At 38.9% G+C, this 24,765-nt stretch overlaps 3 protein-coding genes across 3 annotated transcripts; 2 read left to right on the forward strand and 1 right to left on the reverse strand.

Annotated features, from left to right (window-relative positions):
- Positions 1 to 427: 427 nt before the first annotated feature.
- On the reverse strand, positions 428 to 12,545 carry tapt1b (transmembrane anterior posterior transformation 1b). Its single transcript, XM_044115745.1, has 14 exons — positions 12,321 to 12,545; positions 10,682 to 10,812; positions 10,469 to 10,587; positions 9,032 to 9,194; positions 8,814 to 8,949; positions 7,902 to 7,999; positions 7,757 to 7,826; positions 7,509 to 7,589; positions 7,245 to 7,354; positions 5,707 to 5,766; positions 4,519 to 4,587; positions 4,344 to 4,420; positions 4,087 to 4,259; positions 428 to 3,414 (listed from the first exon to the last, which is right to left on the reverse strand). Exons 1-14 carry the CDS (start codon positions 12,496 to 12,498, stop codon positions 3,161 to 3,163), a joined length of 1,719 nt encoding a protein of 572 aa, XP_043971680.1. The 5' UTR covers positions 12,499 to 12,545; the 3' UTR covers positions 428 to 3,160.
- A 1,088-nt stretch (positions 12,546 to 13,633) lies between these two features.
- clrn2 (clarin 2) lies at positions 13,634 to 17,464 on the forward strand. Its single transcript, XM_044115747.1, has 3 exons — positions 13,634 to 14,109; positions 14,815 to 14,994; positions 16,124 to 17,464. The coding sequence occupies exons 1-3, from the start codon at positions 13,857 to 13,859 to the stop codon at positions 16,390 to 16,392; spliced, it is 702 nt and encodes a 233-aa protein (XP_043971682.1). The 5' UTR covers positions 13,634 to 13,856; the 3' UTR covers positions 16,393 to 17,464.
- A 555-nt stretch (positions 17,465 to 18,019) lies between these two features.
- Positions 18,020 to 24,257, forward strand: lap3 (leucine aminopeptidase 3). Its single transcript, XM_044115748.1, has 13 exons — positions 18,020 to 18,295; positions 18,379 to 18,494; positions 19,495 to 19,549; positions 19,628 to 19,733; positions 19,822 to 19,981; positions 20,581 to 20,745; positions 21,415 to 21,573; positions 21,689 to 21,813; positions 21,899 to 21,987; positions 22,074 to 22,176; positions 22,304 to 22,383; positions 22,456 to 22,568; positions 23,278 to 24,257. Exons 1-13 carry the CDS (start codon positions 18,203 to 18,205, stop codon positions 23,462 to 23,464), a joined length of 1,551 nt encoding a protein of 516 aa, XP_043971683.1. The 5' UTR covers positions 18,020 to 18,202; the 3' UTR covers positions 23,465 to 24,257.
- Positions 24,258 to 24,765: the final 508 nt, after the last annotated feature.

Raw genomic sequence — 24,765 nt, forward strand, 5'->3', positions numbered from 1 at the left:
TCTTATATTTTTCTTATTGCAGGAAAAAAAAAAGACTGAACCCTGTTCCACACGTTAAGATTATTTTCAACAAATATTATTAAAGCCTACATTTTAATGTTGCAGGAAAATGCTTTGAGTGTGATTATTTGGTATGTTGTGCTGCTTTTGCTCTACAAGCTGTTTAAAGCTTCCATTTTTAGATTATAAGATTTACAATCTAATGTTCTGGAAAGAGTACAGTCAACTGTTCCAATTTCTCTGTGGTTTTGGACAGATTCTTATGTCTGCAAGCAGGACAGGATTTTGTCACTCAACTGCTGTACATAAAGAAACATTAAAATATTCAGAAAAATCTCAGTGCATGGAAGCTGTAGGGATAGTTCATGTCTACCATGCAGTGTCAATACATGCACAAATAACACACCACCACAAATTCAGAGAAATCTGAGGTCAAGTAAAGACTTGCACAAATTATTTTTTATTTTTTTATTAAGTATGGCAGAGCACTCACAGTACTGTGCAAAAACTCTTCACCATCAGAGCAGATTGTTACAAAAAACAGTTAGCCTGCTCGCGGCCAAATATAAAATCAAGGGGAGGCTCAAAACATCTGCACAATATGATACATGTATCTGAACCACCACGTCTCTGCAAAATAGGGCTTGGATAAATTTGGGAAAAAAATAAAATACTGCAACCAGAACTATTACCTTTCCTTACAGAGCTGCTGTCTGCGTAAGAAACACAAGCTTGTGAGAAACAGTAAGGGGAAACCCAGACATTTTACCTGTCTGGGCTTATTTAGTTCTGGGGGAAACTTGATGCTTATTTCTTCCCACAAAGAAAACTGGACCTGTAGCTTCACCAGTTGGATGTCACTGTGAAATATGACGGTCAACTCGCTAATGATAAGCCAAGTTTCTGATGTCTTGTGAAACTGAAAGGAAGAAGGGAAGAAAAAGCCAGTGTGAGTGTAAGTATGTGATGACAGAGAGCCTTCAGAGTCTGTGCAGGCAGACAGTGGGCTGCTGTGTTTCCACTGTTAACAGAGAGCGCAGTGAGTCCTTTCACTGCAGTGAGTCCTTTCACTGCAGTGAGTCCTCCCCTGCTTTCACTCACATCACACCAGAAATGGCTGCAAAACAAACTTATTTTCCTTTCATCATAAAAGATAAAAAGACTTAAACCTCAACATGTCAGATTCACACACGGAGAAACAAGGCCTGTAAACTAGAGCTGCACAACATGCCTAAAAACCCTTTCACAACATACATGTTTTTTATCAGCCAATATCAACAATTGTCAATATCAATAATTATTGATGGAAATTTTTTTTATTATGTCTGATAAACTGCCAAGCTGCTGGTGTGACCTTTCCTGATTTATCTAGATTTTCCTCCACGCTGTTGTTTTTTTATTTTTAACTACAATGAAGAAATCTGAAACTGCTGCTGTGCAAGTTAATCAGCAGGCTGTTGCTAGGTAACCAAAGAGTGAGTGAGTTAGTTGACACCACCAGCCTTGCTTAGCTCACTGACAGGTTGAGCAGCTAAAGCTTTTCCTCTCCCTACATCTCCCAGAATGCTGTGCGGTTCTGGATCAGAATTCAGTGAATATTCTAGATCATCATCTTCCTGAAATAATGTTGTTGTTTTGGGGGGTTTTTTGCCAAAAGTTATTTTGGCAGAAAAATAGATGTTTTAAGCAACAAAAATAAATTAATGCAAAAAAAATTGAATATCCTATCAGATGTATAATCTATTGAAATTAATCACTTGTCTGTCACCCTCTGGTCCACTAATCATACACAACCTGTCACACTTGTTTTAATGTTTGGAAAGTTTCTCCTCAGATTTCCGCTGGTCTGTGTTGACTTGGATTAACTCAGATTATTCCTACCTCTCATCAATCTCACTTCTCAGTTCTGCTGTTAGAAAAAAACATTTCTTTGAAATATATAATTTTTTTCCATTTTTTGTCCCTGTTACTTCACAATTATGTTTGTCTACTGCATAAAATCCCCCTGAAAATCCAAGTCTGACATGGCAAATGTAAAAGAGTTAAAGGCTATACATGGTTTAGCAATACAGTGTGAGTTAAAGAAAACTAATAAGGAAGACCTGTTTTAATGTCTGGTATTAAAACGGTCAGATTTCAAAGCTGTGTGTCCTTCTGTTTGCTGAACATAGGAACTGATGGCGGTAAATGAGAGGAAACAGAAAGGCCTTTGGCGACTTCACGTAATCAACTGATTAACAGCAGATTTCAAAGCAATTTGGGTCAACTGGTTCACAAACAGCTGATTAACAAGACACGTCTTCAAAAATCAGAGCCGGCGAGCAACAGCAGACAATGAACTTCACGCTGCTTTGAACAGCTGAAACCCTCCCAAACGAAAGTTATTAATTTCTTTTAGCAGGACTTTCAGTCGCGAGTTTAAGGATGAGATCAACATTTCCAACATGCTCAACGACGATGTCGCTGCCATAGTTACAAGACTTGGAAACTGAAATCTCCCCTTAGAATATAAATAAAAAAAATCACCTGCATCTTCACACGCCTTCACACAGTCCTCCAAGTGATATTAAAAGAAAGAGAAGACCCACGCAGACGATTTCACACTAAAACTCCCCAGAAAAATGAAGCCGATGATCCCGGATGCTTGTTTCCGTCACTCCTTCTGAACGTGTTGGCGCCAGTGTCAGCAGAATGCCTTTATGTGCAGCTGAAGGTTTCAAATTTAGAAAAAACATCCAACATTTTCAATTAAAAAAAAACATACTTTAAAGAGATAAACTTGTCAGATTTTCTTTTAAATAGAAAGTCGACATCTGACAACTTTTGTTCTATTAAAAAAACAAAACAAAAAAAACACTTTTTGTTCAGGGAATAATTGTGCTTTTCAAACACACACAACCTCACAGTCCAGCTGCAATGCTCCAACAATCCACACTGGATTTCCTTTCAGTGGTTTTATTCTCTGTTTGGTTGTTTCCTGGTGATCTTGCAGCACCCATCTGGAAACGTCTGATGTAACAGCTTGATGCCTTGGCTGGTTTTTGCCAGCAATAAATAAATAAATACTCAGAGAGTCAGGTGCATAAGTGCGAGTCGGGTCTGAGCGCGCTCCGTGACCCTCGTCAGATCCCTGGACACGGGCTGGGGTTCCCTTCGACGGTCAGTCTATCCGGTTCCCACAGATGGTGAATCGGTCTATCTCCAGCAAGTCTTTTTTGGGCGTTCTGTGTTTCAGTCCATCTCCTTCCAGTCCCATCTCATTGTTTAGAATTTTGTTGTCGTCGTCCTCGTCTGGCGTCGTCAGGAATGTGTCCGAGTCGCTCTTTGGGATGGCGGAGGAGGTGCCCTCTGGTTTCTCTGTGGGTGGAGAAACGCCCGGTGTCAGCGATACTCCTGCTCTGTCTGACGTGGGCTCTGTTGATGAGAAAGTGTTTAAGAGTTTAACGGCAGAGAAATGTTCAAAATGTGAAATTCCTTTGGTAGCTGTCGGGAATCAACTATCTCAACGCAGACAAAGACGTGTAAAAAAAGCCTTGAAGTAGCGCGCTCTCGCACAACACAAAACCTCTTCAACATCAGTACATCTGAGTGGAGAAAGTAAGAAAGTAAACAGCTTTTGGTACAACTACTGGTGAGTCTAACAGGCCCATCAAAATAGATTAGAATGAATCATTTTCTTATTTGACACTCTATTAAGTTAATAAAAATAATCAGAAATTTTAAAGGGGCAGTATTACATGTTTTCCAGTGACAGTATAATTTTATAACACAATCAAATAACCATGTTAACTTTTGATATAAATTATATAGACATGCATATCAAACGAATCTTAAACGAAACTTCAGTTTGTAATTTAACACCTTGAAATTGGGCTTCTGTCTCTTCGTTTTGCACGGCTGAATGGTTGCCATGGGAGACTAAAGGATTTCTCAAACAGGCAGGAAAGAATCAAGGCAAGACTCCAGGTATGTTTTTGATCAGGGAATAACATGACACGGTGCAAAGCTCAGAAAAAGTCAATTCCACATAGCACTGCCCTTTAAATTGCATGTGCTGCTGTATAACCCAGAGAGCAGCTGTCTGACCTTGCGGCGCTGCGGTGTGAGTGTTTTTGCTGCGGTTGGCTCTGGAGTTAGCACGGCTGGAGGCGACAGACGGCGGCGGGTCAAACAGCTTTTCCTCCATCTTGGCGCCTTTGACAAACATGCAGGATGTTCCAAGGAGAACGATGCTGTTGAGCACCTTCAGCGTGATCATCCTGCTCGCAACGACAAAAAAATATGAGAGCGCAACGCAAACGTGCAAACGCATAACAAGCGACAACGTTACATTTCGTATTTACCCCAAATAAAACAGCAGCACACACATGAAGGAGAGCGAGCCCTGGATCTTCACTGAGCTCGTCACCACTCTGATCAGCTGAAAAAAGAAACCAAAAAAAAACAGCTGGAACCAGGCAACACTTTAGAAATGTAATGTTGTGCTCTATGTTTATGTGTAAGTATCTAATGACGGACCAGCAGAGCTAAAGGAAGTGGAATGAAGCCCATCCTTCTGGATACAGAGTCGCTGTAGTCGGTGTAAGCCTGCAAACATTTTCAGAGCAAAAAAGCCTCATTTAACTTCTGACTCCAACAACAAATCTAAGTTTGTTCTGTTGGACAGAAATGTGAGAAAAAAGATAAGAATGCAATCAGAAACATGCAACTGTGTTTTAATATCCAGAAACTGCAGGTTCAAACGTTAATGCAGCTTTTTAAGGTTGTTCCTATCAAGATTATAATAGTTTTATAGTACAAGTTTTTCCCTCATTTGTTAAATTATAACCACAAATATCTGTGCATTTTATGGGAAACTATATGACAAACAAAAACCATGCAGTGCTTCATTATGAAAGAGAAAGAACTTGATAAACGTCTTTCTAAGTTTTCACCAATAAAAATCTGAAAGGTGTGGTGTGTTTGTATTCAGTCCCCCCTCAGAGAGTACTTTGTAGAACAATCGTCCTAAGCAGTTCCGGCTGTATGTGTTTTGCAGTAAAACATCATTTTCCCTATGTTGGTATTCTTGGAGGTTTATAAAAGTGGAAAGAAAAGTCATCTTCGTCTCTTTTGGCTGCGTATACATAGGCTGTGCACATTTTGCGTATCATCCCTTTGCGAGGCTGTTGAATATTAATTAGGCCGAATAAAATTTTAGGCATTTTTTTAGGCATTTTTTCATTTCATTACTATCATTTTAAAAACTGGCAAGCAAATACAGAATATGAGGGGATTTTGTTGACCCTGTCGGTCAAAATGATAGAAAATTAAAAAGCCTGGCGTGACCTCTGACTGGAATTTAACTTATTTTATACATCTAAACTTGATCAAATGTGCTTATTTCTTCAATAACTCTTACCAACTAAAAGTACACATTTTCTGTATGTAATTAGAGTCCATTAAAGTGGCAATAAAAATAATTGCAAAAAACTGGTCCAGGGGAATCATACCATCAGTATAACTGGCTGTGAAATGTTTAAACTCTACAGAAAAGTAAGAATTTTTTGCACCACCCCCAATTCACATTTTGCTCCCCAACTAATACTGAGAGGTCCGTTATTATGCCACCTCTCCACAATTACAGTAGGATTTTGATTCCTACGATATGAGAAATATTTGAACATCGGTGTAAAGACAGCTGCTAGTTCAAGTTGTTTCACTCACATTTTTCTGTCGGCTGCTGACGAGGTCGAAGGCGAGGCTGGCTCTGTATTCTCCGTACACCTGGGAACACAAACAGAGAGAATTGATCGTTCTCAGTCAACAAACCCAGAAATAACCAGATGCTCCGTTAAAGCAGCCAACAGAAGGTATGCGAGTCTAAAAAGTGATGGCAGAGAGATATTTCTTGCAAAAAAAAGTGTGGTTGGATTTAACAGTGTGAAATAATCTAGTAAATTCCTCCTTTAACAGGAGGATGGAAGGAAAGAAGGAAGGAAGGAAGGAGGTGTTAAAACCACCAACGTCAAAAGGAATGGAGAGAAGGTGGCTCAGCTGCAGGCAGATCCTGTTTCAGACTGAAACATGAATGTGTGAGAGACAGGAAACAGAACATTTACGGAAGGTGGTAGAGGAAAAGAAACACAGAGACAAAAATGATCCAGGTCAGGTTGAGATTTTGGAGTTTGGGATAAAGAAAGGCCTGAGTGATAAAATACACGTCACAACATTTTACAACCAGCAACAAGAATGTAACAAGTATCACTTTTGTTTTCTAGCAGCCATTGTACAGCGCATACAGCTGACCAAATGTGCTGGAGCTTTGCTTGGGTTGCTATGGAACCACACATATGCTAAATCAAAGGACTCTGTGGCAAAAAAAAAACAAAAAAGCCCTATCGGGACATCCCATTTTTATTTTCCATGTTATCAGAAACAAAAGAACAGAAGGTGTTGGAGAGAAGCTGAGTGTGTCGGTCAAACAGAAGCAGCAGGTAGACAGTGAGATGCACATTGCACAACATTGTTATCTAACTTTTCTGAGTGAACAGACGTGAACAAAATTCTGACCAGTCACACAACAGTTTGACATGCAGAGTGGGGTGAAAGTTCATCAGAGGGGTTGTGATAATAATAGGTGGACGACATGCGGGTGAAAACAAAATGATTTGGTTTTCATTGCATAACTGCAACACCAGCTGCGTTTTCATTTCAAATGTGAGTAAACTTTGTACATTTTCCGCCAATGTCGAAAAAACACAACATAACTGAATTAAAATCACATGTGAATTTGTTTGTTCTTGGGATAAGTCATTAAAAAAAATTTTTTTCTTCACGGTTTGAGCCGGTGGCAGCATCCAGTTGTTGGCTATCTGACTTGTGTGATGCTAAAAAAGTGTTTCCATTCAACTTTTGCAAAATAAGCCAATTCTGATGCAGCCAAAAAAAAACATCTCATCCTAGTGCCAAGACTTTTTAATTGAAAAATTAGTTTTTATTTTCAAAATTGTCATGTTTCTATTGAGCAAATTTATTTCTGGAATGTCAAATTGCACAATTATATGACAGCCAATCCTCTGACAACTGACAGACGCTCCAGAAAGTGCCTGTAACGCTATCAGTCCACTCTCTAGTGCCGTTTCTAAACATACCAGCTCCCTGAGGATCAAATCATTTTCTAACACATCTCTGATTTAAATCTGATTTAAACGCTTTTATCAGTGAGTGTAAATAACCTGTTAAAGAGACATAAGGGGACTCACGTCAGCACTGATGTCATTAAATTTGGTGATGAAGGCGTGCTTGACAACGTCCACCGCCACCTCTGATGTGATCACCATGACTACGTCTGGGAACAGGACCCAGAAGTGGTCTGAAACAAACACAGGAAGCTGAAATCAGTATAATTATTCAGATACGTAGGCTGGTGAGAAAGGAAGTTTGTGTTAAGGGCTAAAGCAGAAGGAAAACGGATCTGTGCTGGGAGCCGTGTCATGATGCGTGCATTCTGAGCTGGTATTAGTTACCGGGATTCCATGAAAACTGCTCCATGTTTCTCAGACAGACAATGAGCAGGAGGATGTAGTTGGTGAACCTCTCCTTTATGTCTGAGGGAAACAAAACAAATCAATCCTGGATTAACCTACTTTCTGCCCACTGCTGCTCAGCGCGATCCCAGAAATTTACCTTGGATTAAATCAGGTTAGAGAGGGGAGGATAAAAATATCCCAAACGTGTGATTTTAGTGCGGAGGCTCCGATAGCTTCCGACTTACCGCTGTTGGACATCTGGAACAGGTTGTTCTTTTCAAACTTCTTAAACACGCTTCCTTTGATTTCCACAAACTGGGGAAACATATTCAGAGCTTCAGTGGTTCTGCTGACTTTTTAAGAGTAAATATTGAAAACAATTACACTCACATTGTTTGACATCATTATGGTGAGCAGAGACTTGTTATGGGAGTTGAAGGCTACATTCAGTGTAGTAGCCTGAACCATGATGAGAATGGCATGAAGGACTAGATCAGTAAAAGCTGAGGAAAACAGGTTTGAGGTAAAATACAAGATGAGTCCCATCAATAACACTTATTCTAAATACAAAAGTTTACTTTGAATGAATGATGGATGGATGGATGGATGGATGGATGGATGGATGGATGAATGAATGAATGAATGAATGAATGAATGAATGAATGAATGAATGAATGAATGAATGAATGAATGAATGAATGAATGAATGATGGATGGATGGATGGATGGAGGGTTGGTTGGTTGGTAAGTAAGTAAGGAAGAAAGAAGGAAGGAAAGAAGGAAGAAAGGAAGGAAGACAGGAAAGTGTTAAATGAAAGAGAGAACAAAGGAAAAAGGAAGGAAAATGAAAGAAGTAAGGAATGAATTAAGGAATGAAGGAAGGAATAAATATGGGAAAAAATGTTTCCATATTTGTTATCCTTTTCCAATCATATTCAGACGTAACTATGACACGTGGAGTGTTCTGGTTTTCCAGACTGTAGAAACCCTTAAATGGTGTAAAACAGATTAAAATGATCCATTCAGATCAGAATAAAGGATGAAAACAAGATAATTTGCCTTCAATAATACAAGCTGAAAACCTCCAGCTATGTTCCACTGCATTCAACAATGAAAGGCTGGTGTGTGTTTCTAAGCTGTTCCACTCAAACTGTCTTTCGGACAACTAGTCCATTATCAAAATCATAAAGATTGTTATTTTTAATAATCCAGATGGCGTGCAGTCTGGCAAATATTCCTATCATAAAGTCTGTTTTCATCTCAGTGTTTTGGACTCTCAGAGATCGGTCCCAGTGAGGATACAGACATAGAGCACAGCCATGAGGAAGTGAGGAATCACTCCTATGTGTGCTCTCTTCTTCTCCTTGGGCTCGTTGGCGGTCCAGTACAGAGCATCCAGGATGTCTTGGCCAAACGACGAGAAGAGGCGATCGGCAACCTGACAGGAAGCACCAACATCAGTGGGTGGATGTGTAATCAGCTGACAAAGCCAGAACTCAGAGACAACCATGTGACTCTACCTCCAACATGTTGTAGATGATGTAGAGTTTGATGACGGACTGTCCCCGGATCAGATGGTACATCATGGAGTAATCCACATAGCTCATCATGGAGTAGCACAGCACCATGATGAAGCCCTTCAGGACGTCGCACACCTGGGCAGGCTGCAGCAAACGGGAGCCGCTGGAGCCCAGAAAACATGACAGGGAACAGAATGTTACACGATGGGAAACATCCGAGCTAATCTCCAAAACACAAGAGCCACAAAATGCTGCTTACTATTATCCAATCAAACTAAATGAGTCGTGTAGAAATCTGCTGCCCTCTGGTGGTTAAAACCATCATCGCCACAGGAAAAGATTCCCAAAATTTCAACGGGTTTTTACTTACAGCTATCAAATAGTACGAATCATATAAATACTAGATGTAATCAAACAGATACAATGTAGAAAAAACGTCACTTTCACAGACAATTAAATACTTTAATAGTATTTAAGTACTTAGTACTAAGGGATACTAAGAATCCCTTAGTAACTATAAATGATTCTGTGCCTTGCAAAAGTATCTGGAGTGCTGGAGTTTTTCCACACGTGCTCAAGTTATCCTTGCAAACTTTAACATATTTGAATGGATTTTATGTGCTAAACCAGGAATGTTGAGGTCCAGTCATTGAGTTGTGACAAGACAATATGTGCAAAATTTTCAATAAATCTGTATTTAAAATCATCTGCAAATTATATAACTGCAGATGTATAATAATAACATATTTCAAACTTACAGCATTGCTTAATCTTCTGTCTTATTTATTTTGCTTAAAGGGGCAGTATTATGTGTTTTCTAGGCACAAAGTGCCATTTTAAAGCACAATCAACTAGGCTACCTATGTTGCCTTTAGTTGTCATAAAAATGCGAAATATATATTAAATATGACTTGAAAGACATTTGACTATGTAATCTAAGACTCCTGCTCTTTCTGAAACTCTGCATCCAGGAAGTTATTACAACATGGCTCCTCTATTAACCCTTTAACAACATTTTTACCAGTAGTTTGTATGAGCTCAGCAGATGCACAGTTCCACCAGATGTTTGCTAATTGCTGCTGGCTAGTCTATAGGAGCTGAGTGGGGGATTGCAGGAGAGGGCAGCTCTGTCAGGCAGATGCTTGGAAGCTTCCTGCAAGTGGTTCCTTGAAGGCAGAGTTCAGTCCCCCCAGGTGTTTTGCACAGCTGAATGGTAGCCATGGAGATTAAAGGACTTCTCAAACAAGCATGAAAGAATCAAGGCAACACTTTCAGGGGATAACATTAGAAAATGATGTGAAGCTAAAGAAAAATGTGATTTAACATAACACCGCCTCTTTAAAAATCTATATCAGGTTTCACTTTAGTATCTACTTAGTTACCCATTGAGTTTGGCTTCAACCTGTCTCACTCCCCACAGCTATTAGTGCAGATTACCCGAGGCCGCAGCATGGCACAGTCAAGAGTCGTAAAAGGGCCAGAATCACTCGGAGCGGCAGCAGGGTGAACACGTACAGAAATGTATCCAGACAGAGGAAGAAGCCAAAAGTCATCAGCTGTAGGGAGAGCCGACAAACGGACATGTAAACGTGTTGTTTAACTCTGATGGGAGTGACCGATGAAGGATTTCTCTGGAGCTCATGTGTTTACCTTCTCCAGCTCCTTGGGGATGCGGAGGCAGGTGTAGACCCTCTCTCTGCGCTCCGTGTATTTGGCCTCGTTGTGTTCCAGAAAGTAGCCTCTGGTTAGCTCAGTGGTTATGAATCTGACCAGAGACAGATCTGGAAGTATTCACACAGACATATAAATAATTCAAAGAAGAAAAATGGACATTAAATAAATTCCTTCATCGGGTCTTCTTCAGAAGCCGCCAAGAGCTGGTTAGATGACATTTGACCTTCTGATAACACTTAATACATGAACATCAATTTCTAAATTAAATGCTAAATTTCTGATCTAGTTAAGGAGCAGATTAACAAAAGGAATGTGACAGGTCCCATGTCCTGGACATATCTGTGTCTGGCAGCTCTTGAAGCTCAGACTTCCCGTTTCTTCCAAACTCTGCTTCAAAGATTTCTCACAGCTGTGATTCCTCCTGCTGCTAGTGGAGCTTTTACTCTTTCTTTGTGACAACAGAATGGCAGCTCCAGGTCATAAAACCAGATATGTTTTATGACCTGGAGTGGAGGTACAGAAAGAAAAAAAAAATTGATTGTAAGAATTGCAATTCAAAGGCCTAGCAATTTGGAAGCATTTCAAAATGCTCAAAAATTGATTTAGCCTGCTTAGTTTTCAGTAAAACAATATATTTTGAAGTATAACATTATATTTAGAATAATTCTTGTTTTATATTTACTTAAGAAAAAGCCAAGCAGTTAAACTAACTTAAATACTGCTCATTTATGTTACAGAATGTTTTCCCCAACCTATTTTTATTTAAATACAAACTGATGGAATTTGATGCAGAGCAGAACCTTAAAGCATTGTTTCAAATTAATGTTACATTTGTTTACAATGTATTTTCCCATTTTCAGTCACATAACTTAAACATAATCTCTAGACCGTTTGAATAGAAAGATTGGTTTCTGAATTACACACACACAAACATATATATATATATATGTTCATTGTTCATTGCGTGCATTCACGAACTCAATTCTGTAGAGAACGCACGCTGTAGTTTTTGGACCTTGTAAAGAAACCTGAGAAAAAAGCCACATAGACAAAGCAATGCCTGTCACAGAATTACAAGGTATAATGTAAGGAATGCAGCACAAACGAAGGGACCAGGCACGTTCACTCCGATTTTGGACAGACGAAATTCATAGGCAAGTACACTGTTAATTACTCGTTGATTCATACGATTTGCAGTAATTAATAAAAACTAACACTTTGCACATAAACACGCTTATGTGCGAAAGCTTGCTAATGCGCCTGCGCAATGCATCTACGTCCAGCTAAACTAAGACGCAAGCAGCCAGTACTGCACTTTTACATAAATTTGTTACCAGAAACCGCTGTGATAAAATATATAATACTTGGATGCATCTCCACCGGATATGTCTTTGTATTGTTTTAGTCGATCTCAGTGTTGTAAACACAACTGCTGCATCTGACTAGACACTGCTGCACAGCTCCACGTCACTGAAATTCATTTAAACTGCGAGCTAAAGGTCTTTGCTATAATGCAAGGGGCAAATATGCGCGTAAATGCTTGTTGACAAATAGAAACAACAGCTCCAGCAGCCTATTTGTTTAGTGAAATTGTAGAAACCAGGATGACTCTCACCTGACAGGTTGCCTTTTTGGCCTCTAGTGCCGCCATTTTTATCATGAAACCCCCGCGTGTCAGTAACTCCGTCTTCCTTTTTATTCTGGTCCGCGTTAACGGCCTTGGTGGCTCTCTCCCTGTCCTCCTTCTCTGTTTCCTTCTCCTCTACCAGACCTGTCGACAGCGAATCCGCCATCTTCGACAAAACGGCCTCAGCTGCTGCCAGGGAGACTGCGCAACGCACCGTGACGTCACCACGCACGGTACCTTCACCATTTCACCAGAAGGTGTCGCCAAAGTTTTTGTTGGCTTTTACCTGAATCTTCACAACCCGATGACTGCTCACAGTTTGTTTGACCAAAATACACATTAATAATTATGGGGGATTTTTCTGCCCATAAAGAGCTTTCCAGCTCCTCAAATGAAAAGAGTCATTGTTTACAACACTGAGATTGACCAGTGATCAGTGACCGAGAAGTGATTTAGACGTTTTTGCAGAGTATTCAGAGGAAATTTTACTTTTATTTTGCTCAAATTTGGTCTTCTATCTTCTTACTGCTTTGGTGAAATCTAGCTGTTTATTGGGTCTTCGTCCTAATAAATATAGACAGAAAAGAAAAGTCTTTTTCTTTTTTTTTTTTACCATGACAATAGCCATTAGAATGTGTAGTTTATTGCTTACCTCAATATATTTTCTTTGACAACAGAAAGGGAAAAAAAAAATTTCTCTCTAAGATATGTTTTCTTACATATTGGTGAGAAAGAAAAAAAATACTAATGGTATGAAATTAAACTATAATAATAAATTAATTTATATAATTTTTAGTCATATTGCAGTTTGACAAATAATCAGCACAGACACACACACACACACACATATATATAAATGACTTATATATATAAGTTATTTAATTCTCTGAAATTTTAAGAGTGACAAAAAGGCAAAGACTAAACAAATACGTTTTTTCCAACAGAGCTGAGTTTATACTACGGTTTAAGCATCATTACTTTAATTGAGGAGTTGAAGAAACGAAGGATGGAGGACATTATTTAGGTCAACATGTTGAGTTGATGCTTTCTGTTGACCTTTAGCGTCGTTGTTGTATCAACCACATCTGTCATTTGACTTTAAGAGTGCGTTTAATTTTACAGCTGATTGAGCAGCAAAGACTATAAGCTATAAGAAATGATTGATTCAAAGTTGGAGTTGGAAAAGGTTAATTTCTCCAGTGAATAAATGTCTGCGCGCGCGCCTGTGTGTGTGTGTTTGTTTGTGTATGCGCGCGCAGAAACCGGTATGCGGATAGAGTTTCTCCCGGTAAGAGATCTCCCTGACGCCCATAGATTCAATTTCTCCTCCCGTGTGACTTACACATGAATACATGCAACATCACGCAGGGCCCAGCGGCTTTTCATGAAGCTTCATAGCTTCTCTCTTCCCGAGCTGAGAGGAGACAATGCACGACTCCGTAAACCCATGGTGATCACCGAACCAGCCCCGCGGCCGCTGCCCGGCGTCCTCTTACCTTCTCCGGGGCACCATGGGCTCGTAAGATGCCTTCTCTGTGGAAACGAATAACATTCTCGGTGGCCTCGGCGCTGTGTGTCGGCTCGGTGGCCCTCCTGGTAGTGGCCCTGTCCACAGAGCGGTGGGTTGTCGGGCGGATCTTGTGTAAAACCGGGGTGGACATTGTGAACGCGTCCAGTCCGGAGATGGACCAGTTTATAGGGGACATTTACTACGGTTTGTTCCAGGGAGGAAAGACCAAGAGGTGCGGACTCGGGAACAGGCGCTCCAAAATATACAGTAAGATCCACGGTGACTGTAACGGAGAGAGGTGGAGAGTACCCAGTAATTGTAAACGTTCAAGTAAGAGTAGCACTACTTCAACTTTACTTGAGTTAAAGTAAAAAGTAGCCACCCAAGAAATTACTCAAGAGTTTGCTTAAAAAAAAATGCTAGTCATGATAGATAAAATATTCATTTAATATTTAAAAATGACATCATCAAAATATTAGGTTTTATGAACATGTTGGTATTTTAAGGACCAAAATGGGAATAATTCATGTAAATAACAAAATCAGATAAAAAACATATTTTATGAAACTTTAATAAAACTGAGTAAAAGCTGTTTTTTTGTTTTTTTACTATTACCCAAATGAAAATATGTCAAAGTAGTGCTATTCTTTCTTGAGTACTTTTTTGGCTATTCATCTGTGATAAAAATATAAAAAGTGTGGAAAACAAAAAACAAGCCCCAAAGCTTAAATACAATCTTCAACAACTTAAGATCCAATTTAGGTCCCTTTTTTATCTAGAACTAAAGCTTAATTTTAGGAGCTTTTTTTCCACTTAAATGCTTCACAGGTCAAAATTAAGTTATTTATCAAGCAAATAAAGAATATACCGTCAAATGGTTCTGGACTGAAAATAAATATCCAAGTAAAATAAAGAAAGGCTCTGAGGTTTTCCTCCCTAAGCTCGTCCCTCTTGGTCTGTTCACCTCTGCAGTTTTTCCAAAGCTGGTGCAGAGGCTGAATGGGGGTCTTCACATGATGGTGATTCTCTTCCTGCTGGTGGCAGTTGGCTTCGCCCTGGTCAGCCTGTCCTTCTGCATTTACAACGCACGCAAGTTCCCCTACCAGAGCATCAAAGGGCACAAAGGACTCTATCTATGGAACTTCATTGCTGGTAAAAACCCTGCGTTTTTCTGCTTTGCTTACACATGTTTTGCCTTTCTTAGGCTTTTTTGTGTTATTTATTTATTTATCTTTACAGTTTTTCTTAACTAAATTACTAACAATTAAGTCCAAACATTTTTTATATCCCTTGAATATTTAGGTTTAAATTTATTTCTCATTCAATCAAGTGGTTTGTGTCTAATATAAAATAAGGTAATCATCTATCCAAAGTGATGTAAAGAGTGTATTCATTAATAATAATAATAATAATAATAATAATAATAATAATAATAATAATAATAATAATTAATAATTCAAGAAAACAAATTTTAATAGCATTATAATAATCAAACACTTGCTGACTACCTTTTTGCATGTTTCACTGATATTTGATGATTTATCTTTGATAATGAGGCCCACGTCCTGGAGGTCGGAAGGCCTCATTGCCATCTCCCTAATCTTTAGCTCGTTTAGCTGAAGCTGGTATAACAGAGTGATTATCAACAGTGAAATATGTCCTGTACTGACATGGGCCTAAAGGCCACTCAGTGAGGAAGAAGCCCTTCATCCAAATGAAACTTTAAAAAAAAGGCATATTCCAGTTTGCAAATGTCCACTGGGACAAAGATCTTCATTTCTGCAGACATGTCCTGTGGTCTGATCCACTTCAGAAATAAGCTGAGACACTTCGTCAGAACATTGACCTCTGCTCAGGCGGATACCCCCGGTGGTCGTAGACGGGCCTTAATTTCAGCCAAATAACATCAGTCAGAATTTTAAATTAATCTCAGAACTTTTTTAGAAAAAAAAAACAAAACTTTGAGATTTCTTGAAAGTTGAGCCTTTGCGAGACAAACTCTGAAATTTTGAGGATAATCTCAGAAATGTTCTAGAGCAAAGTTCTAGAACAGAGGCTGTGAGTTTCAAAAGTCAAAAAACATCAAACATTTTTGACTTTTGAAACCTTAGAAATTTTCAAGATTTCTTTCTAATAATATTCTGTAACTAATCTAGGAGGTTTTTTTCTCTTCTTTTTTTAGATCTACAATGTCCCTAGTACACCATAGTACTGTATACAGATGTGATAAATATAGATATTTAAATCTGACGGGAAATGAAGTACTTTCTTCTGTTTGCAGCTCTTTTTGGTGCCCTGGGGGTCCTTTGTTTCCTGGCAGCCATGAAGCACCACCGTCTGACTGAGCGGGTGGCAAACCATGGAGAGAACCTCTTCATCCTGGAGGTTCTGGATGACAGCCTGGACTGGTCCTTCTGGCTGGGAGTTGGCAGCGTTGGGACTCACTTCGTCGTTTGTGGAGTGGTCGCCATGAGTCGCATCAAGTTGCCCAAACCGGAGATTAAGAAGCCGGAAGAGCCCACAATCTCTGCCCTGGACCTGCTCTACTAAAGAAAACACACACATGTTTGCGTGGCTATCTTTGTGGGGACTTTCCATTCACTTCCATTCATTTCTACAGTTTAGACCTTACCCTTAACCTAACCCTAACAGAAACTCAATTCACACCTAGATCCTAAATCTAACCTCTGACCCCAAAAACGTTGTTTCCCCTTGTGAAGACTAGGCTCCGGCCCCCACAAGGAGCCGTGGGTCCCCACAATGTAGTATGAGTCAGGAAAATGGTCCCCACAAGGTATTATAAACAAGCACATACACAGAGAGAAAAATAGTTATTGGTTATGTCTTCTTCTTTTAGCGTGGAAAAGAAAAAACACTTACTGACATTTGTGATGATACGGAAGCTAGAAGCTTTTACAGAAGCTAGACTCATTTCACACTCATCCTCACTGAAAACTGATTTTAAAGGACCTTAATGTTTATTTGTTGTTATAGGTTCTGAATAGATAATCGATGAAAAAGCCAACTTGTCCAGTTTAGACAGAGGGATTTATTGTTGGGTTTACTTTGGTACTGTGGACGATGAAGAGTGGTCCAACAGAATCACTCTGAACATTTTACGTTCAGTATTGTAAATTTGGTTTGTGTAGTAAATAAATGTCTGTAAATATGCTATTTATTTTTTCATTGTACATACAGAATGTAAATTACAGACATTTGAAATATCATTCCCAGTTATCTGATCCTTTTGTGTATGTCTTGTTCCTATTCAAAGCCTCTTTTAAGGCTTTATGTTACTCTGCATGATTGCCTGTTGGATCCATTGAATTAATTTTGCATTTGCTCAAGAAGCACAAATGGGAAAAAAACACTTGATCTTTGGTTTCTAACCAGTAGATATCTATGAATCTTTATGTAAGTCAAGAACGCTCATCATTTTATGGTAAAGTCCTGCATTTCTGAAACTGTTTAAGGTGGCCTAAGTTTGAGCAGGAAATTTTCTTTTTGTTTAGGAAACCACCCAATGCAAACAATAATCTTGAAACAATCAAGCAAAATAAATATAAGATTGCATGTAATTGCATATATGATTCACTGTAGGCTCATGTTACAGTATCCATACATAAATAAGCCTGGTGCATGATACATTAAAATGACTTCAATATCTTCAATTGTGATGATTAGCAATTTTTAAAGAAAAAATTGTTTATGGTTCCAATTCAATTATGGTTTCAGTTGTGTGTGTGTGTGTGTGTGTGTGTGTGTGTGTGTGTGTGTGTGTCTTATATTTCTGTTTTATTTATTGTTTTTTTGTTGTTTTGTTTAAGATATGTAACATATCTTCCAGTCCCAGTGTCAAGACCAATAAATTAAAATTTATTGATCTTTCACAGAGAAAACTGCATTATCATGCTATTATTTACATGTTACTTGAAAATTATCTTAAAACAGCAATATATCGTTTATTGCAATAATTATTGGGGCAGTTTATCATCAAAGTTTGGTATCGTGACAGACAGGCCTATAACATTTTCCATATTTGGTCAAATTAGAATCATAAACTTTAATGCATTTTATTGTAAATTTATATGACAACTTACATTGAGTAGCAATTAACTGTAAAGTGTAACTAGAACGATAAGAGTTGCATTTAAAGCCACTTTGTACTCCACAGGACAGACAGTGATATTTTGCCGCTAGGTGGCGACAAACTCCCCGTCGTCCTATCTCGTTGGTGACGCCACTTTAACGCGACTCTGAAGGGTCGTCTGCCTTCCTTTCCCGCATGAGAAGCGCCTGACCTTCCAGTGAGGTAAAACTAGGATATTAACTCAGATTATTACATGTTGAGGAGGTGACGATGCTTGTTGTGAGGAAAGCTGCGCAGACGGCCGCGAGGAAACATCTCTGCAGGCCGTTCTCTGCCTCACACACTCACCTGCAGGAGAGAAAGGTGAGTAGTTTACCAGGTGTTCAGTGTTCCTGAGAATCTCAGCAGTAGAGTGTGGACCTGTGAGTGTGTGTGTGTGTCTGCAGGGTCTGGTCCTGGGAGTCTTTGAGAAGGACGGAGAGGAGGAAGGTGTTCACCTGACGGAGGCAGCAGCCAGGTTTGACCAGTCTCTGTCTGGAAAGCTCTCAGAGCTGCTGAAAATGTGAGTTGCTTCTTATGTCTGTCAGCTGATGTGATCAACAGTTTACATGTGCGTCCCAGTAAAATAGAGTATCGTTAAAAGTTAACTGGTGGTTCAATTTTAAAAAGTAAAAATCGTGTCTGGATTTATTAAAAACACAGTGGGCTATTTCTAGAGCTTTGGTGTTTTATTATGACCTTGTGTTGATTTGCACATCATGTGGGAAACTGCTGTCTTCAGACAGTCAAATGTGTTTTTCTCGTAAACATTGGAGAATGTGCATTAAAAATCTTTCAGCCAGCTGAATAGCAGTGGATAAAACCCCTGTCACTAGTAACTGGCTCATCTTTTACTGCAATAACTAAACACACCAGAAAGTTTATGGTCACATTTTACCTTGGAATTATTGCCAGCTCTTGATTTTTCATGGATGATGGTGGATTGGGTCTGTCACCATAACAAATTTTGCTGGATGATAAATTGTCCCTAAAGTTACTGCAATGAACAATAATATTGTTGCTTTGAGATCATTTTTAAGTAACGTACTTGTTATAGCATGATGATGCAAGGACACATTCTCAAAGATCAATAAACTTTAAATTCTAATCAGAATTTAACACTGGAACTGGAAAACATTTAAAATATTCAAATAGAGAGAACAACAACTAAAAATAAGACATCCAGAGAGAGGCAAACAATAATTCATGCAAATGGAAATTCTAAAGTAATTATCATGCGATTAATTGAGTTATTACTTATTTTGTCATGTCTGAGGCTTAGTATCGGTCAATACTGATCCAATACCAAAACACTGTGAAAAAATGTTTTCAATATCAGGCCCAATACAGATATTAATATCAGATCGGGGCTTTTCTAGTCAATGGGTCTGCTTGTTATTTTTGCTATATTTCTTTTCTCTTATGTTTATCTTACTTATTCAGGAAATGGGATAACTGCAAAATGAATAAACTATTTATGGACAGCAGTTGAGTGTTTTTAAACGTTTTGTTTTTGCCCCCAGTGCCGGACCTGGTCTCAAGAAAGGCAAAAGCAGACTGTTCTATGGAATTCACCAGGTAACAAGACGCTGCTTTAACACTTCACTCCCCGTCTTCTAATGGCGACAGAGTAAATCGTGCTCTGATCTCCATCAGGACTTCCCCTGTGTCGCAGTAGTTGGGTTGGGCAAAGACAGTGAAGGAGTGTGTGAGGCTGAGAAGTGGGACAGCAGGAAGGAGAACATCAGGCAGGCCGTGTCTGGTACGATCCGCTCCGGTGTCTGATCTCGCATACGGTTTCAGAAATGGTTTTACTGATGTTTGTATATGTACATATTCTTTTTGTTCAGCTGGCTGTCGGACTCTCCAGGAACTGGAGGTGGGTCACGTTGAGGTGGACGACTGCGGTGACGCCAAGTCGGCAGCAGAAGGCGCCGTTCTGGGATTGTTTTCCTACGATGAACTGAAGTCTAAGAAGAAGACCAGAGTGACCTCACAGCTACATGGAAGGTAACCTGAGCTTTTAAAATCTTTTGATTAACATTAAAAAGAGCAATATGTTTCTTTCTAAGTACAAAAAGTATTTTCTAAAAACCTCTGACTACAATTTTTAATTTAAAAAGAATTAAATTTTTTTTTGTTTGTTTGTTTATTAAGTAATTTTTTAAATGTTTTTTTCCTTTTTCCTTGACTACTCTATTTTGTATTATTGTATTTTCTTTCCTTAAGACATGTATCTCTGTTTATCTTGCTTAAATTTGTCCTGTGTTTGTTTCAAAGTGAACTCTTTTTACATATTGCTTTCTATGTGCTGTTTATTAATGCAATACCTGTTTGTTTTGCACATTTTGATTCAATAAAGATAAAAACAAAAACAAAAATTTTAATATTTTTTTAACCACTCATTATTACAACTTGACTCTCACAAGCTATCTTTTCCTTTGTCCTTTTTGCAAATCTTTATAGAGATTCTGTATTTAATTATTTTCTCTCTCTCTTTTTTTTACATTCAGCTGAACATTTTAGTTTTTTACTCTTCTGTATTTTGAGTATTTCTCAGTCTGCAGGTTTTCTGGCACCATTGACCGTCCCTCTCTGTGTCTCTCCAGCGCTGATGTGGACGGCTGGAAGAAAGGCGTCATTTATGCAGAAGGTCAAAACCTGGCGCGTTTTCTCATGGAAGCTCCGGCCAATCGGATCACTCCGACTGCTTTCGTCAACACCATCGAAGAGAAACTGGCTCCGCACGCTGAACGAGTCACCGTCAAAAAACGGTTTGTTGGGTTTTTCGTCACCATTTCCAATTCATATATTGATAATGATATAACATTGCATAAACTCTATTTTTGTAAAAAAAAATAATTAAAAATAAAATAAATAAATATACATATATATATATAAACTTGTTTTTATACTTGCATCCTAATTTACCTTTGACCTGTTTGTACATTTGGTTATTTATGTACTGTATTTTCTTGTTTACTCATTAAGTACTGTAATTATTCATTTATTGTCTTATTTATAAAATTACTTGCATTCTTTCTGGTTTTTACATTTGCAAATTAGATTTGCCGAACTGTTTTTTTTCTCCTTGCCTATATATCTGCATTTTAGGTTATTGAATTACTCAACTATCTTAACTTTAATGATTAAGATATTAGTATGATATTGCTTACTTACTTATAGGTATTGACTTGGTTACTTTACTTATTTCTAAACGGTTTTTTTTACTTTGTAACTTTTTATTCATTGTGTTTATTTGTTGCCGACTGTTTGCTGCTATATGACTGAGAATGTGCTGATGTTAGTGGTTAAATATTTCCAGTGTTTCTCTTGTCAGATTATGATTATTGATGATTGCAGAGAGAGAAGACTAGTTCTTACTTGGTATATAACCAGATTTATTATTATTACTTATTGGTGTTTGTGTATTTTACATGCAGATCAAAGGCCTGGATGGAGGAGCAGCAGATGGGAGCATTTCTCAGTGTGGCGCGGGGCTCAGAGGAGCCCCCTGTCTTTCTGGAGCTGCACTACAGCGGCTCAGCAGTCAGCCAGCAGCCACCGCTGCTGCTGGTGGGGAAAGGCATCACATTCGACAGGTTCATCACAAACACACTCACGACTCATATTGATTATGATCATGTTGTCTCATTGTTAGTAGGCTATGTGTGAGCTTTGCCCCCCTCTGATCCCTGTGTGTGTGTGTGTGTTCAGCGGCGGCATTTCTCTAAAGCCGTCTCAATCCATGGATGCAATGCGAGCCGACATGGGCGGAGCCGCCACGGTTTGCGCCTCCATTGTTGCCGCAGCGGCTCTGAAGCTCCCGGTGAACATCATCGGTGGGCTTCTTCTTCTTTCTTTTTGCCAATGCCTCTATTTTTATTGTACCCAGACCGACATCCTTTCTGTTTGTGCTCGGAGCAGGTCTGGCTCCGCTGTGTGAGAACATGCCCAGCGGGAAGGCCACCAAACCAGGCGACGTTGTCACGGCCAAGAACGGGAAGACAATCCAGGTAAATGAAGACGTGTGATTGGTCCAAACAGCTCCCTGACTGTGTGTGGTTGTGTGTTTACTGATGAGGTTTATTGTTTCTTGAAGGTGGATAACACAGACGCAGAAGGCAGACTGATCCTGGCTGATGCTCTCTGTTATGGACACACCTTTAACCCCAGAGCTATCGTTAATGTTGCTACTCTTACAGGTGAGATCAGGTAGCAGGATTTAACGCTGCTGCTCTGTTTAAGTTATATGTGTTGTTATTATGTCATTAACTGAGTGGAAGCGCTGTAAAGAAATGATGGTAGACAGTGTAGAACCTCTTGTTGCAGGCGCCATGGATGTAGCTCTGGGCTCGGCGGCAACAGGAGTGTTTACCAACTCAGACTGGCTGTGGGAGCAGCTGCAGCAGGTAGACAGGAAGCACAGCAACACTCACTACTGTACCAGCTTCTCTTTTGGCTTATGCTCTGTGTGTGTGTAGGCAAGTGTTGTGACAGGTGACAGAGTTTGGAGGATGCCTCTGTTCCAACATTACACCAAGCAGGTCACTGACAGCCAGCTGGCCGACCTCAACAACATCGGCAAATACAGCCGGTACGTAGCAAACCGCTGCTACACTCAGATCCAGTTTTACATTGAATCCCTTCTCTTTATTTCTTACTTTTTTTCTTCCTCACTTATTCTTTCTTGTTTCCTTTTGTGATTTCTTTTTGCTTGCAGTCTTTCTTTGTTCTCTTTTTTTCTGTCCTCTTACTGCTTTACTCTTTCATTCTGTTCTTTCTTTCTTCCTTTTTTCATCCTTCCTTTATTTTTTCTTTCTTCCATCATTTCTTCTTTTGGTCTTTCCTCCCTTCCTGTCTCCCTTCCTTTTTTTATTCTTCTTCCTCTCCTTTCCCTCCTTCCTGTCTCTCATTTTTTGTCCGCTTTATAATTTTTGCCATGAATAAATATACATTTTTGGTGTTTATAAAACTGCCTGTAAAGTTGAGAAAAGTCTGTGAATTTAATTCTGGATCAGATTGACATTTGAGCATGATAACTATGAAGGAAGGTTTGACGGCTTCTTTTTTTTTAAAGAACTATAATAATAATTGTTGTAATATTCAACAATAATTATAAAAAAAAAAAACATAATGAAAAAAATGGGTTTTTTTAATTGATTCAGTGCAAGAAAATTCTGTGAACAATTACTTTATTTCAGGAAAACAAAGTAATTTTATTAACTGGTTAATAAAAACAAAGTTATCAACAGACGTAGTGGCCTGACCGCCTCCTGACCCATCTCTCTGTTTATCCTATGCAGTTCTGGCGGCGCGTGTACAGCCGCTGCCTTCCTCAAGGAGTTCGTCACGGCTCCTCACTGGGCTCACCTGGACATCGCTGGAGTGATGAGCAACAAAGACGAAGTTCCCTACATCAGGAAGGGCATGTCCGGGAGGCCGACCCGCACACTGGTGGAGTTTGCTGCCAGGCTGGCCCACAGCGGCTGAGAGGAGGATGATGAAGAGCAGGACTGTCCTGAGTCAGAGATCACAGAACTAACAACATAGATATGAGTATAATAGATGTTACATAGGTAACAAAGATGAGCTAATATGGATTTATATTGTGTATTAGTATTACACTGTGCTGTGAAAGGACCTCTTTCAGATTTCTCCTGTTTTTATTTTCTCACACTTAAAGCTAAACTATGTAATTTTTATATACATTTACATATATATAAAACATATTTTGTTGGAACTGTCACTATGTCTTATGAGATGGATAATCTGAGAAAAAAATCCAGCTCCTCTGCCTTCTCCCAGTGCTAACTAGAAATGACCAATCAGAGCCAGGAGGCGGGTCACAGTGCTGTCAATCACCCTCTGTGTGGCTGCTCAAACAGAACGTGATTAACCTCAAGTAGAAGGCAAATACTTGTCAACATAGGGCCAGGTCAGTTTGGAAAGCTTTTCTTCTATATAATGTGAGTGTAAATTCCAACATTGCATTTTTTCTATATTGTTTTGTGGGGTTATCTTTCTCATATTAACATTAATTTGATCTGAAATGGGGGTTAAAAAAATGTAAATCAAGAAGAAATCTGTAAGGGACAGATCAGTTTCGTGGCATTGTAAAGTAACATATTTTGCTACAGCAATCATTGTTTCCAGCACATTTTTTGCAATTGACATGTTTTTAAAATGAGATGTAATTCCTTATTAAAATCATCGGTTGTTTTTTACAGAGTATGTTCTGCCCAGGCTGAAGGAATGTGAAAATTAAACATTTAATACTGTTAAATATTGCCTTATTTACCACTTACCGGTATTTCAAAACTAAATCCATCAGTTAAATTGAGAATATTTAGTCAGTGGAGAAAAAGATATATATGTATATATTTTTTATTTTTTTTTTTTTTTTACAAAATAACTTATTTCACTAATTCACTTTGGTTACTTCACTTTGGTTTTTTTGTGTTAATGGGTATTTGTGGAGTTTAAATTATTTCTTCATTACCTTTTTTTTTTTATCTGTGGGTATCAGTATGAGACCCAGTCGACCGTTTCTTTATCTCGTTTCCTTTGGCGCTGAAATATATGTTCCTATAAATGTTCATACATTTATAGAAACATTTACAGTTTTTACAAATCTTTTCGGTGGTGTCAATAGTTTCTCCAGCACTGTCCTGCATGTCAAAACCACCGCGGTTAAAATGCCCGACATTATTCATTGTTCAAGTTTTATAAATTCCTCCATCAACCAGCCTATTAGTTAGTATTTGCTCCTGATCGGATACCGCATTGTAAAC

This window comes from Gambusia affinis, linkage group LG04 (assembly GCF_019740435.1).
Source record: "Gambusia affinis linkage group LG04, SWU_Gaff_1.0, whole genome shotgun sequence".
Taxonomy (NCBI): Eukaryota; Metazoa; Chordata; class Actinopteri; order Cyprinodontiformes; family Poeciliidae; genus Gambusia; species Gambusia affinis.

Bases quoted from the DNA above. Each gene is read 5' to 3' on its own strand.
- tapt1b (XM_044115745.1), bottom strand. From the start codon at position 12,498: ATGGCGGATTCGCTGTCGACAGGTCTGGTAGAGGAGAAGGAAACAGAG. The intron at 5,767-7,244 runs GTGAGTCCCCTT...TTGTGTTCCCAG, and splicing joins TTAATGACATCAGTGCTGAC to GTGTACGGAGAATACAGAGC. The intron at 4,260-4,343 runs GTAAATACGAAA...CGTTGCGAGCAG, and splicing joins GTGCTGCTGTTTTATTTGGG to GATGATCACGCTGAAGGTGC.
- clrn2 (XM_044115747.1), top strand. From the start codon at position 13,857: ATGCCTTCTCTGTGGAAACGAATAACATTCTCGGTGGCCTCGGCGCTG. The intron at 14,110-14,814 runs GTAAGATCCACG...TCACCTCTGCAG, and splicing joins CAGGCGCTCCAAAATATACA to TTTTTCCAAAGCTGGTGCAG. The intron at 14,995-16,123 runs GTAAAAACCCTG...TTCTGTTTGCAG, and splicing joins TCTATGGAACTTCATTGCTG to CTCTTTTTGGTGCCCTGGGG.
- lap3 (XM_044115748.1), top strand. From the start codon at position 18,203: ATGCTTGTTGTGAGGAAAGCTGCGCAGACGGCCGCGAGGAAACATCTC. The intron at 18,296-18,378 runs GTGAGTAGTTTA...GTGTGTCTGCAG, and splicing joins CTCACCTGCAGGAGAGAAAG to GGTCTGGTCCTGGGAGTCTT. The intron at 22,177-22,303 runs GTGAGATCAGGT...CTCTTGTTGCAG, and splicing joins TAATGTTGCTACTCTTACAG to GCGCCATGGATGTAGCTCTG.